This window comes from Haemorhous mexicanus, chromosome Z, assembly GCF_027477595.1.
Source record: "Haemorhous mexicanus isolate bHaeMex1 chromosome Z, bHaeMex1.pri, whole genome shotgun sequence".
NCBI classification, from domain to species: Eukaryota; Metazoa; Chordata; class Aves; order Passeriformes; family Fringillidae; genus Haemorhous; species Haemorhous mexicanus.
The window spans coordinates 37,397,753-37,412,231 of NC_082381.1; the positions used below are offsets into that span (position 1 = coordinate 37,397,753).

Below are 14,479 nucleotides of genomic sequence, written 5' to 3' on the forward strand. Positions count from 1 at the left end.
CTTTGGTGCTGTGAGTGGTTTGGAGGCTGTCAGTTGATATTGCACCCTCCTGAAGCAGCCGAGAGCAGCAATTTCTTAATAACTGAACAATGTTTGGGACCTGCTTACGATATCTCATGAGGTATGTACACATGAGGTAGATGGGGTCTCTGCATATTGCTGGACTCCTGTGTCCTGTGCACCCGCCTAGGACCCTGCTCACAACCTCACCTATGAAACTGTAGCTTCCTGGACAGAGCTGCACAAGGACAGATGCAGAAATCAGTTGTGATTTCTCCACAACAGTGGAGCAGATGTCAGGGAAAAGGGCAACTCTAGGCTGCTACTGTGCAGTCAGATAAGGCAACAGCATCTTCTCCCCAGGTATTGCAAGCTGATCGAGACGTGCCTCTGCTCTGTGCCTTTGGTGTCTGCCTGGAAAATGCAGACACACCCCCAGCAGCTACAAGCATAACCTGTAGCTGTAAAATGAAAACCATGGCCAAGGAGTGAAAGAGAAAGGGATGGCAAGGCAAGGAGAGGCAGCAGCAGCTGAAGGAGTGCTTAGCTCTGTATGGCTGCCACTGTGTATTGCAGAGGCTGCCAGCCCTGCCTGCACTGGCAATTGCAGAGCTTCATCACCCTTTACACTGTGCCTCCCTCCCAGCCAGGGAGGCTGTTGGCTTCACATCCAATAATCCTGGTGACTTCTGAGAAAAAATCATGCCACTCCCAAATGAGAAGGAAGTACTATAGCCAGACTATTGAAAACAAAGTGAAATAAATGGGCTTTACTGAGGAAGCAGCTAGGATGAGATAAGAAGGGAAGGCATGACTAAGAGGCAGCCAGGAAAGTCCTGGATTTGTTTGTGGGGTATAGCTGGGACTGGTGACTGCTGTGATTGTTCTTTGCCACCTGGATGCATAATGGCAGACTGATTTCCTGAGGGTGCTGGGATATAGCACAGCAAAATTGTCATTCAAGAGAGAAGAGCCTTCAGTGGAGATCCAGGGTCAGTCCTCACCATGCTCTTGGCTTGCTATGTGGTGCAGGCCAGCAGTACCACAGTGACAACCTGTCCCTGCCCAGTAGCCTCCTTTTCTGGCCTTTGCCATGCATGCAGGCTCTGGGTCCAAACAGAACTGGTGCCAGTCTAGACTCGATGACATTGTCATAGCTTCTAAGTTTCTGGAGACAGAGAAAGAACTTGAGTTTTAAGGAAAATCTGTTCAGCAGATGTTGGTTGCAAATGAAAACTTGAAGGAGGAAGATTTACATTCAGTGAAGATACTAGACTGAAAAGATTAAAGTTAGTGCTGGTCCACTGAGCTAGCAATGAGGTGTGCAAATGACATCTGCAGAAGGGCAACCATTAGTAAAGATGATAATGATGCTTAAATCTCATCTGTTGTTTTAAAACTGCAGCACCTTGGGGGAGAAGGTGGGGCTCATCTGACCCATAAAATGGGAAGATTTAAAGTGACTTTCTTGTGGTGGCACAATCTGCCACTGGCTGGGAGAAACTCAAGTCTCCTCTTCACCAGGCCATGCATGATACCTCTTACAGCACAAAGAAGTATGTGGTCACGCTGGTCCATCTACAGGAGGGACATCTGGCATGAAGGACAAGCCTGCGCTGAAGAACCGCGTCCATCAGCTTGTGAAGAGCACCAAGCTTTTGTAGTGCTCCAAGCTCAGCAGGGAGAGGTGGCAAGCCTGCAGAGCTTGACATTGGCAGGCACTAGCACCATGTCAGGCTAGAAAGCAAGGGTAATGTAAGTGCAGCCCTGCTCCTGGGAGAGGAGCTCACTGTAAATGGGATGGATACGTGAAGTGCTCTGCATCATGTGCATCAATAGAAATAACCTTAGAGAAACAGATCAATTATGATACTGTATATTCCACCTGGCCTGCCTCCGGGGAATGCAATTCCTTTCTCTTGGTGCTGGAAATGTGTCGTCAGAGGGTGTTCTCCCAGAAAAGAATCTGCAGTGTGGTAAAAGCAGCAGGGATCCTTTCTGCTCTAAGTGAGGATCCAAACTGCTTTAAGACATTTCAGAGGTGCACAAACTGTTCCTGCTCTGAGATGCAAAGGAGATTTCTGGTCAGACTGTTAAAGTGTAAGGGTGACTCCTCATGTTAACAAGTGCTGGCACACACTAACCCTGTCCAGTGCCCCCCCATGAGATCAGAGTAAACACTCAAACATTTCCCAGTGTACTTCCAAGCAGCGAGACATAGGTGTCAGTAGACTCCTTTCAGAGTTTTAGCTTGTTCAATGGTCGCAACAAAGAGAAAAGGGGCAGGGAAGGAGCCTGTTCTTACCACACATCCCTTTAAATAAGGCAGTTCTCTGTGTTTCCAGAGCACGTACAAGATCTAAGTCCATGTGCGCAGGCATCCCAGCTGCTCTCAGGACTTTTACCCATATTTCAAGCACTGCAAATTTCTATCTTTTTTATAAGATACACATTAAATTTCATTAACAACACTATCAGTAACCTCACACCACCTTTTGAGTTGCTCAGCTCAGGGGAAGGCTTTCAAACATTGACCACATTTTGCACTTCCAAGTCCCCACTTAAGCCTGTGTTTCCGAACATTGACAGATTTACAACATTATCTCCAAAAACTTTACATTCTAAATCTTTTGCCTGTTATATCATACGTGCTCCTTGTTTGGAGGAGTGGTGTTTGAAAATTAAAAAATTTTCATCCTGTTACAATGATTCTTTCCCTCATTTGTTGAGGAATATGGGCATTTCCATACCTTTAAAAATTCCAGCACTGTTGTAGAATAAAACAAATTGTATCTCCTTAAGTAGTGAGTGAAGCAGGTTTTAATCTGACTCTTCATGCCAGTGGTAAATTTGGCCTTTACAAGTTTAAAAATATGCCCTAGCAGAAGAAAGGATTTGAAAAATGAGGTGCTAACTGCATTTTTATCTGCATATCAAATCAGGACTAATCCAACACAACCTCTTAAGTTTGCTGGCAATTGTTTTGTCTTTTTGCTTGAGTAGAGGTCAAGCAATTTTTGTAGTCTTTGCCAACAGATCCTACAGATTAACAGATTAATATCATTGTTGTGAGGGTTTACAAAAAGAATACCATGTTGCCTCTATATAGGTACTAAACAGGGTGCAACTTTATTTACAGTGTAAAGTGCATCACATGGAAATCGTTTAAAACACACAACAAGCAGTGACATAAATGACAATACAGTACTGGGTAGGGAGGGGTAAATATTCCAGCAAGTACCAAAACATCATCAATAGCACTAATGTGACAGCCTCTAGTTTCAGCTATTCTGTCCTAACACCACATCTCCTTACAAAATGTGTTGACTGGGTTGACCCCAGGACTCCATGTACAAGTCACCAGTGTGAAGCTGGGATGCTAAAAGCTATTCTCCAGCCCTAAACTGTCCATCAATGTCCTGCCAGATCTAAGCACTCTCCTCACCACTGCTGTTCTGCTCTGGAGATGACCAGGACAGAGTCAGAGGACACACCAGAGAAGCACACTGGAAAAGGGACAAAAACATGAGAATGACACATAAATAAAGATCTACTTTTCTCAGCTATGCACTTTTTCCCTTGAGAAGTCCTGTGTTGCTCACTGCAGCTTCCCTTCATTTGCTGTTAAGGCAGCAAGGAAGTAAAGGAACAAAGTGCCTACAAATGGTGGTGACTGTGTGCTGAAATGCGGACATTACTTACTGAACACTAACTTCAGTCAAAGCTGTAAACGTCGATGGCTGTGGAGCTGGGAGACAGAAGATTTTTGCTACGTGCTAGCAGAGTCCATTAGAAAAAGAAGGTTGTGGGAGCTAAAACCACAACTCTTCAGCTGGTTGCAGCTCCCACTGGGAAGGAATCTACATTCACATTAATCTGATCCCCTAATGACTCCTATTCTTTACTATCTGTTTTTCTTTTAATTGGCTGAAAGCTCCTAATGGTTGACAACTTTCTTTCTTTCTTTCTTCCCCATTTCTGGTCTCGGGCTAACAGCCATCAGTTATGTGTCAGTATTTACTAGAGCCCTGTTACTGTAACTGTGAGCTCATTTTGGTGTCCTATCACTTTCCTGTATCAGGGTTCATGCATAAAAGGAAGGTACATCCATAAAGTGGGGTGGGGCAGTTGTGCACACTCTTAATCTGGAGGGTAACTAAGCAGGAATAGAAAGCTACAGAAGGTAAAATTTATTTCTCTTTTTCTTTCCCAATGATAACTGCAAATTACACTTTTTTTGTTATTATTGGGAAAAATAGAGCTTCTGATCAATGACTCTTGTTCTGACTCTAAGATCTGTTTCATAGAACAGACTTTTTGCTAACTGATAACAGTTACCAAACATGTGACTTTGAAAGATGCAGGTGATTTCTGTCTTGTACTTCCACCACTCTACTTCATCATAAATTTTGACATTTCAATTCATCAGAGCATGACTTAATGGTGGCACTCATGTGTGTGTTTTCCTCAGACGCAGGGGGAAGGACCAGTCTGAGAATGAGAAATCTGATAACATGTATGCTCTCAGTATTTCTCAGTAGGCTGAGCATTTCTGCCTGTGTGTGTTCTCAAGAGAGGCCTTTTCCAATTTTTTGAGGATTCTGCATAACAAAACTGCAGCATTTTGGCAAGCAATAGCAAATTTTCACTTGTAAACCTAAGCTGGTGCCTTCTCTCTCCATCTCAGGGGCAGTCAGATATTGGGACCCAATCCTAAGACATCAAAAACATTCACCTAGCAGATAGCTATGAAGAGATGTATTTCATTTATATAGGAAAGGGATAGTGGTTACAGGCAGGTCGTGAGTCCAATGGCAAATGGAATGTGCAAGTTTCAGAGATCCATCTGCTTCCTACTGCTGGGTCCTGGATTATTCAGCTTAGAGCTACACCTGAACAGCCTGTAGGTCAGAAAGCTTCAAAGGCTCTTGGTGGCTACACTTAATCCATTCTTCTCTGAACGAGATGATGTTCCCTCATCTCTTTTACTAAGAAATTTCATATAAAACTCAAGCTGATGCCTACTATTAAGTCACTCTCCAAGGAAGTTAATGTCACACAAACTACACTACAGAATCTTCTTATGCTCGTCAGAAACTGGTTACAACACAGACCTTATCACATGCAGTTATAATTTTCATCAACTGAAGTTCCAAGACAGGCCCAATGCAGAGTTTAGTGGCTCATTCCGCCTTGTGTAACACACTTTACTGTTGAGTTGCTGGACAGTAGTATGCTTTGGCAGCTCGTAAGCAGAATTGCCATATTCTGTTTAATCATGGCTGGCAGTATAGTACAGTTTCATTAGCTTACTTAATGTAAGAAATGGGAGGGACTTCACCTTAAACAACCACTTCCTCAGTGGATTGTAGGAATCTTTACATTTGTATGTGTATGTGTGTATGACACCTGTGTAGCAGCATATATTTGATAATACTTTTATAAATGAAAAATACAGAGGATTTCTTTAAAAATTGAAAGATGTATCACAAAATAAAATACAAAACAAGAGAGCTGGGGAGGGGTGGGGGAAGGGAAACAATGGATTTGATTTACAATGCATTAGAATCCAAGCCCTGGTGCCTAGGCTGAAGAAAGATATCTGAATGTAGAATTGCTGCTCTGATGTTAAAAGGGATAGAATCCAGCCTTCCGTTTCCTGCATCAAAAAACCCAAACAAAATAAAATCAGTGATGTGCTGAACATATCAAATGATCAACACTGAGGCGCAAGAGGATGGTGCCTGAAAGTATACCAAGAATTAGAATGCCACAGCTCAAAGAGGCAGAGAGAGTGGCCATGGGAAATAGAAATATCTGACATTTAATTTAAGTCATGGCTCATCACAGAGTAGTTTGGAACTAGTCTTATTCTGCATGCTGATAAAAACTTTGGGACCTTTCAGCTTCCCCTTATAAATCCACACCTTGTTAACCTGCAGCAGGGAAACTCTGCTATCATGTTATTTGTCTGTAGTGTTTTAGAATTCCCAGGTATCATATCCCATAAAGAGCCACAAGTAACTGAGGCCAAAACTTAACAAAATGTGAAAGAGATCTCAGAGCTTGTTTCTGTCTTTACTTCACCCACCCAGTTATGTTTGGGAAACGTCCTCTCAAACAAATGTCCTCTCTGGAAGGGACAAGCTGCTAGACCCCAATCCTGCAGGGATAATGACCCACCTTCTGTGCTCTGCTGCACAGATCTATGGACTTAGACAAAAAAATCCAACAAAAGAAGCCAAGGATAGTCTGGTTTGGGAATTGCCTAAATCTTTTATCATGAGATAAACTCCACTATTTTTGGCTATTATGCCCACTGGATTTGGGCTCTTCTGCTTCGTGTCCTAAATGGAAATACTACCAGACTTGAGATGTATATCTTTTAGTCTAAAGCTGAAAAATACTGTTGGCAATACATTTAAGTTGCTTCACAAAGGCACATATAATCACAGCTGACAAATGAACACTATTTGTTTTGGACAATGTGATTTCTCAGTCAAGCATCTCTTCTATAGCTTTAAGATAAACTGTCTGTCAGAGAGATAGGTAGGAATGTCTGCCACTGCCCAGAAAGAAGAGGAGAAAAAATTACAGTGTCACAGGCTTCATCTGTTCCCTGCAGAAAAATATTAATATTCACCTGGTTCTTATTTAGCTCTCCAGGATAATGACCACTGTGTTCAGCAAGAGCGAGAGTGAGTTGACGCATATACATTTGTTGCTATCATGGCCCTAGAGCTGCCAGGAGATTTGAACTTGGACTTGTGTCACAGGCACCTTGTTGTACTCTTTAAATGATTACATCACTCAATGCTGGGTGTAAGATGACTTATTATTTATGACAAACGTTGCATAACCCCAGTCTTAAACACGGATCTAGCTGAGGTATATACAGTTCACAATGAACACTAGTAAAGAGTAAGCCACCAAAATTTCCCAAAGAACATTCTGTATTACATGTCAAAATACCACTTCCATTAACATAATGAAAAAATCAGCCTAAACATTGTGGGTTTGCCTGTCTGCTTACATTTAAAGATAGAATTTTCTGAGTTTTCTACAAGTTTGGCAATCATTTTGCAGAGTACCCTCTAAGGTCTTTACATTTTTCCCACAAAATCTGAGCCATCTAAAGATTACTGATTTACAGAATCTAGAGATGCTCGAAATGTTAAAATTATTTGCTCATTCCTCATATTTAGAGTTCAGTAGGGTGTGATTCAGTCTAGCCCTGGGACAGTGCTCAGCAACACTTACCTAGAGCAGTCAGGTCCAGTCCAGGAAGAGGGACAGTAGCACCGATTTGGTCGTATGCACCTCCCACCATTTAAGCAAGGCAACTGGCAAACAGCTGCACACAAACACACACAAATTTGCATTAATGAGCACATCCATAACAAGCTGATTTAGTAGCAGGACACTGAAAATCCATCTGCCTTATTCTGTTAAGAATGGGAAGGGCAGCTGAGAAGCATATGTCTGCTAAGTGTGATTTGACTCCTTCCACTACTTTTGCTGTCTGATGCATTGTATGAGCTGCCTGAACCAGCCAATGTGTAATTTTACATTGCCTTAAAAATTCTGTTGTTCTTTGATTCCAATTAAAACAACAAAGGAATGCTAGAAAAAGTAGGAGCAAGAATTAGAAGAATCATGAGGTGAACAGGAGAACAGGAATAAAATGTAGATTTTTTTTTTTAAAGGCATGTCACAGCTTAACACTAGCCAGGACAAGCAGATACCAGATATGGGAAAAAAGCATAGAAAGAGACAGCATAAGCAGAGGAAGCTGAAGGTCAGAAAGCCATGTTCAGATCAATAGCAAGCAAGGAGTAAGACTTCACGGAATGGCACCTGTATGGAGGCAAGGAAAGGAAGCAGAGAATGACTAAGATCCTGAAAGACACTGGATAGCCCTAAGAGGTGAGACTAGGTGCAACAGGGCATTGGAGAAAAAACCCTTGCCTGCCTTACAGGTCATGCTTGGCCTGGTTGAACATGCTTTTGTGGGACAGTCTAACCCAAGGGTATCACGTAACCAAACAAAAGTCAAAGTTTCAAGTCTTCTTATCAGTTTTGAGATTGAAAGGTAAAGAACCACACAGTTTATAGAACCAGTTCAGATATACACTTAATGAGGTCCTTCAAACACACACATTTATATTGCAGGAAATATGTGAACACTTTAAAGCAGACAATGCCATACGTAGAGGACAGCCCTAAAGATACTGGTGAGAATGAAGTCTGGTTTTCATTTTTGCAAGGAATATGCATCAGGAAGCACTGATTATTATGGAATTACAGGAAATGGAAATGAGTAGTCACAGGAATGCAAAAAACCTACTCCAGTTCCTCTGGGTCAAACAAGAACAAACAATGGCAGGAGGCTATTGTGATAGACCATCCATATACAATTAAGTGCACCAAGTACATAATGTTGAAAATTACTTCTGATTTTGGAATGAAGCATATGACCAAAACATCTTTAGCTGTCACTGAAGTATTTCTCTATCACAGCAAAATGTCAATATCAGTAGCTGAAACAAGAAATGATTAAAAAAACTTCATAAGCAGTGTTTATGATGCAGATGCAGTTGTTCACTATAATTTTCCCTTTAGCTACTGAAAAGCAAGTCAAGCCTGTACAGATTTGAATGGCTGGCCAAAAAGCCAAGAAGCCATCTATCCTCCTCAAGCACCTATTATAGCTGCAAAGCTTGTGAAATATGAGAGGAAATGATGCATTACATGTTAGGCAAGAGCCCCTTCAAAATACAATAGTTCAGAGTTAAAATGGTCTCTCTGGTATTCCAATTTTCTGCAGGATTTGGTTTGCAGTGTATCGCACAGCTTATCCCCCAGATTCACTATTCTTATCAGTTAAACAAATACTATGAACATTCATTAACAGAGGCATGAATCCTTCCCAGCTCACCCTATCAGGCACTTCAAAGTCTTGCAGGAAGGCAAAACTGGGCTTTCATGTTAAGTTCCAATTAAAAATCATTAAAGACACACCTGGACAATAAAAATACAGTGAAGAAACTGAAATATATGTTTAAAAATAGTTAATATTTGTAAGTGTTTAAGATCTAACAATGTTTGAAAGATGTTTCAGTAATCAGTCATTTGCTGAGCTTTACTGTCTTTTCACAGGGAAAAGTCTTTCAAAACCTGGTGTCCATTCAGTCTTCATATGGAACCCCATATTCTAAACTCAAATTAAAATATTTTCTGTAACTGCAGTCAACCTCATCTCACACAAATGGACTGGTTAGGCCACAAACCTGGACACTAGAATCACTCCCCTCCTACCCCTCACTATTTTTGCGTGCTCCATGACCTTCACCTTTGGTTAGGTGAAAGTAAGAGATGTAGTAAAAAGAAGAGAACATTGAATTTGCTCAAAGAACTTAGATGATACCTAATGTAAGGCATCCATGTACAATATATCTGTTGAACTCAATCACCCTCAATTCCTTGCTTTGGTGAGCTCTCTGTCCTGATTCAGTTCCCAGGCAATCAGTAGGCATCCATCAAACCAGACAGCTATGTGGTGGAAAGCCTCTATAATACCTGCGGCTTGTTTGTGAATTTAGTGATGACCTGAATTTCCTGAAGATGAAAATGAAAATCATGCACCTGGAATTGAGAAAAATAGTTTTATTCTTCTCCTTGGAAACCCTTTCTCCTTTACACTGCTTTTTGCAGAGAGTACTTCTGTGAGTACTCTGTCCTTTTTGAGAGCAAGCTTTTCTGGGAGTTTTAAAGACTCATCAGGAAGGGACTAGTCTGAAAGTAGTTTACATCTGGGAACAGCAAATCCCCCAGAAACATTATTTTAGGCCTGGGTTTTCCTGTTACAAGCTTAGGAGTTTTATGAGTCCCTAGAGAACTGTGCTAGGTATTGCTAGCAGAGTTGCAAAAAGTGAGAAAAAATGCAGGTGAGAAGTTTTACCCATATGGCAGCGTGATCCAGTCCATCCGAGGGGGCAGTCACATTGGTAAGGGGCCACACAGCGACCTCCGTTGAGACATGGCAGAATGCATATTGCTAAGGAGAAGAGAACCAGAGAAAATAATTATCTCCCATGAAAGCAAAGAATAGAGTGTGCAACAGATGAACTTACGTTTAACTGGAATATCTACTGCCCCTTGAAGTGTTTGCATGGAGAGCTGAGCTGCTCAGCAGAGCTGAGCAGGACCTGCCCACCAGGCACAAGCAGCACATACAACAATATGACAAAGAGTAGTGGCAAAGAAATGGACAGGCTGGAGCAATTGCTGCAGTCCTTCAGGTGCTTGTAGGCTCTGTGTTCAATGAGACAGGGCTGCTTGTATCTCACATGTAATATCCACAGATACTGGCCACTTCTGTGATGGTGCTAACAAAACCAGTTCATGCTTTAATCACAAAAAACTGGATTGTTCGTGAATTCTCTGGGCTTCCAGATGTAGCATCAAAAACAACTTAATCTGTGCCCTGCCCATTGGGCATTTTGTCTGTGCCAGTGAAAGCATGCTGAGACAGGTGAGACTATAAGCCCCTTGGGGAAAGGCAGCTTGGATACAAGGCATTTTGGGTGGAAAAGGCTAGGGCTGGAAGCTCTGGGGAAGAAACAAGGCACATACCAAGCAGCTGATAACCTCTGGATAGAGCAGCAATTGAGCTACACTGCTCCTCTGAGCAGATCTGCAAAATTCCCATGTGTTCATGCTTTAAGGATCTTCACAAAACGATCATCTCCACTACGCTAAGTGAACAAAGTACTTGAGCGTACACGCTCTAAAAAGAGCAAGAATTGAGCTGGGTCTCAAATTTGGACCCTCAAATGGCACTTCCAGTAGAGTTTAATACTGGGAGGGTGGATGGGGGCTGCAGAATACTGAGGTAGGGGTTCTTCTTCTGCTGCTGCAAAGCAGAGGTCAAGCTGAGCAGGTGCAGTCATCTTGGATAAGAAAATAGTTGTGAACTTCCATGGACCTCACAGGACTAACCTGTATCACCAGGAAATACTTTATCATTAAACTTGTAGTACCCTGAAAGTTTTTTACTATGGTCAGGACTCTCTCAAGAAGATGAAGCCTATACTTTTTGTGAAATGTGCTGTGAACTACATGGTGACTGAATTCTCTCAGTGGGCTTGCTGTGGCCTGATACTGAGAAGTCAGTGCTCAGTGCTAGCACTCATAAATTCCTTGGGCTTACAGAACAGGCCCTCAACTTCAAATACTAAATCTGTTTTTCTGTTCACTGCTGCACTTTGTTTGACAAGCACTGCAAAATTGGTATTGCGCTGACCAATTGTGGGAATTCTTTTCTCCTTTTCTAACTATCTATACTAAAGTAACAAACAAACAAACAAACAAACAAACAAAAAAACCCCTAGTGCCTGTACCTGCATGAAGTGTGACCTGCCAGGTCAGTTGTCAGTCTGAATTGGATGATGACTGAAATCATAAATGAAATGGCTGGTTCTGGAGAATGCTTCAAGTATCATTACTGATGAAACTAATAAACTCAGTTGTGGGATACCAAACAATTTTGTCAGACACAGGGTGCAAGCCTCTTCTGCTGAGAGTGTGAGACTTACAGGACTAAGTTGCACGTATGGCTGTGGTGATACTGCCAGGCACAGGGACAGAAAAAAAGGAGCTGTGTGAATATACCATATAGCTGGAGTTTCCATAAATGCAAAAAGAGAAAACTTGATGAACTTCTTGTTCTCATTCTGTATTCACCACTAATTGTGCCATGGGCAACCGATACTGTCACAGGGAAGACTTGAAAGCTGCAGAGATAGATTCAGAGCACCACTTAAACATATGATACTTAAGCCACATTCTTTTCCAAGAACTAGATGAGAATGTGCACAATTTTTGTAGGTTCCCATGTATACTCAGAGTCAGGGGCAGTGACTCAGATTTGGGGACAGCGACACCAGCCCTGCTGTAGATCTTGGACACGCTAAAGCCTTACATCAGGGCCATACTGAATACTAAATACTAAATACTAAATACTAAATAAAGGAACTTCCCTTTTCTATCCAAATAGGCCTATGCCTTACTATGTGTACAGTAATAAGACTGCTCATGCAGCAGCTATGCCAGCCTGAAAGGGTTAAATCTCCCAAATTCCCTATGCTAAGACCACTGTGAAGAGAAACATGGATCAAACTGGCATCCCAGTGTCACCCAGGGAATCTGATTTGAGAGTCAGATTTGGCTCTTTTCAGTGAGAGTAGATCAAGTTCTCTAATAATTTGGAGATCCATGACAGGGAAAACCAGTCTAGAACATGTGATGCACAAGTACACAGGTCAGAAGGGACAGCATGGAAAATGTGACAAATTACATTATTTAAATATGAACTGATGAGGTTCATAACCACAGACTGATAAAAACAGAAAACAAGAAACTAATGCAGCCACCAGCAGAACACTCACGTCTCTTCTGTCCTAATCCCTGTTCACTCCCCAAAACTATCAGGTATTGCTATTAGAAACAGACTTTGGAGAACTGAAACAAGGTGTTCCTCAATCACAGTGAAAGAGCACCCGGAAACAAAATCACATCAATTTAGAAAGTGCTTGTTTTGCTTTGAAGATGTAAGGGAATGGTTATTTTTCTAGAAACAAGCCAAGTATATACCTTTCTGTTCCCTTTCGTTTGTCAAGAAGAATATATTAATGATTTATATGGTTTTATTGTTATGCCTCTTCTGGTTCACTGCAGTAAATTCCTCTGTCTTACCAACAACACCCTTAGTATTACAGTCAGGGATGGTATACATACGCTCTTCGCAGAGACGGCCCATCCAGCCATCCGGACACGAGCAGGCGTTGGGTCGCTCGCAGACGCCGCCGTTCTGGCACGGGAACCGGCAGACAGCTGGAAACACCGCGACTGCATTACAAACTCTGGACACTGAATTAGAAGCCTAGTAACTCAGCATCTTGCACAGACCTTTGCAGTTGTAAAGCTTAGAGCAGAACAAACAAATGCAATGAAGTTCAGAAACACTGCCTGATTTTGATTTCAAGGGCTACATCATCTTCTGGCTCTGTGTGTTTGATTAGGTATTGTAAGCAAGAGTGTGGGAATCACTGAGATAATCAAAAGATTGTCCACTGAGGGAATGAAAATGTAGACATATTTATAGTTGAATAAATTATTTGGATAGTATTTCAAGGCTGACACTATCCTTTTTCCGATTTTCCCACTAACTTTCATAAAACAAAATGAAAATACCCATACAATACACCATAAAAACTATTACGCTCCTCACCCCTTCCCCCAGGCCTTCTAAAGTGACTCGGGAATAGAATCAAGCTTTCTTCTAACCTTGGTATGAAACACCAAGATAATCTGGCATAATATACACCGTGTCTAAAGTAAGATTAACTGTGTGATAGAACAGGCAATTTTTACTGCACTATCATCCACCATAATGAGAAGTGACCAAGAAGGGTGCAGCAGTGGCACCGTAAGTGTTCATCTCTGGAACTCAAAGTGTGACTACAAACCTCACCTAGCATTCATGCTGACTGGTGCTCCTTGGCTTCCATTCCTATTAATAAGCACCTGATCCTAAAAGTGAGGGATTTGGAGTGGAGCCTATCATGCTGGGCCAATATGGTGCCTGGGCTGGACAGACTTTGGACTTCTTTGTCACTTCTATGACACTGTTCCATCTCTTGTTGTATACATCCAGGGAAACTAGGACTACTTTAGAAAACCAGGTGAAAGCAATGCACAAACATGTTACACTTAAAGATCATTGGAGGAAGCACAATCTTTCTCATGTTGGTGCCCATACTATACAGAGAAAATGAAAAAATTGAGGCTTCAAGACAATACGACAGAACAAATAAGTAATTAGACTGACAGTAATCTCAGGAAACTCAATCTGAACTCCTAATTGCATCTGAACTGCTATCATTAATTAGTTATTAGGTGAGTAAAATATGCATTTAAGCTTTGAGTGTTTGTTAGCACTAAATACAAACAGTGGATTGGCCACTGAAAAACACTGTTCAGACCTGAAATCCTCATTGGAAAGAATGCAAATCTTTCCCTCAGAGAGGCAAACCTGAGTCACTCCTGGAGCTAAGCCATGCCAAAATGCAAGCAACAGCTTGGAGTCTGTTGAAATGAGGCCAAAGCTCTGCCATGTTATTTTTCAGTCTCAAGAGCCTTCCCATCAATTGTTAGCTGATAATGAGAATGGGAAGAGACCTCTGAAAGGTTACCATAATTTACAATATTTTAACAGTGATTTTGAAAATTTTTGTTGTAAAAATATCTATTACTACACAGACAGCTTGTATCTGGGTGTTGACTAAAGTAGAATAGTGTGCCAAACAGGTTTCTTTTCAGCAATGGAAGAACCATTTAAGGCTTTTTGTGATCTACACCTCTTAAACAATATTCCACAGATGTATAATGGGATACGACATAAAAGATTCATGTATAA

General features: G+C 41.6%; 1 protein-coding gene across 1 annotated transcript in view; it reads right to left on the reverse strand.

The window, feature by feature from the left end:
• Nucleotides 1-3,106: 3,106 nt before the first annotated feature.
• Nucleotides 3,107-14,479, reverse strand: part of SVEP1 (sushi, von Willebrand factor type A, EGF and pentraxin domain containing 1) — a 125,280-nt gene continuing 113,907 nt past the window's right edge. Inside the window, exons 47-50 of the mRNA XM_059836427.1 lie at nucleotides 12,799-12,894; nucleotides 9,962-10,057; nucleotides 7,261-7,354; nucleotides 3,107-5,659 (exon numbers count right to left, since the gene is read on the reverse strand). Of these exons, the coding sequence (XP_059692410.1) occupies nucleotides 5,629-5,659; nucleotides 7,261-7,354; nucleotides 9,962-10,057; nucleotides 12,799-12,894 (317 nt within the window). The 3' untranslated portion in view covers nucleotides 3,107-5,628. The remainder of the gene's footprint in view (nucleotides 5,660-7,260; nucleotides 7,355-9,961; nucleotides 10,058-12,798; nucleotides 12,895-14,479) is intronic.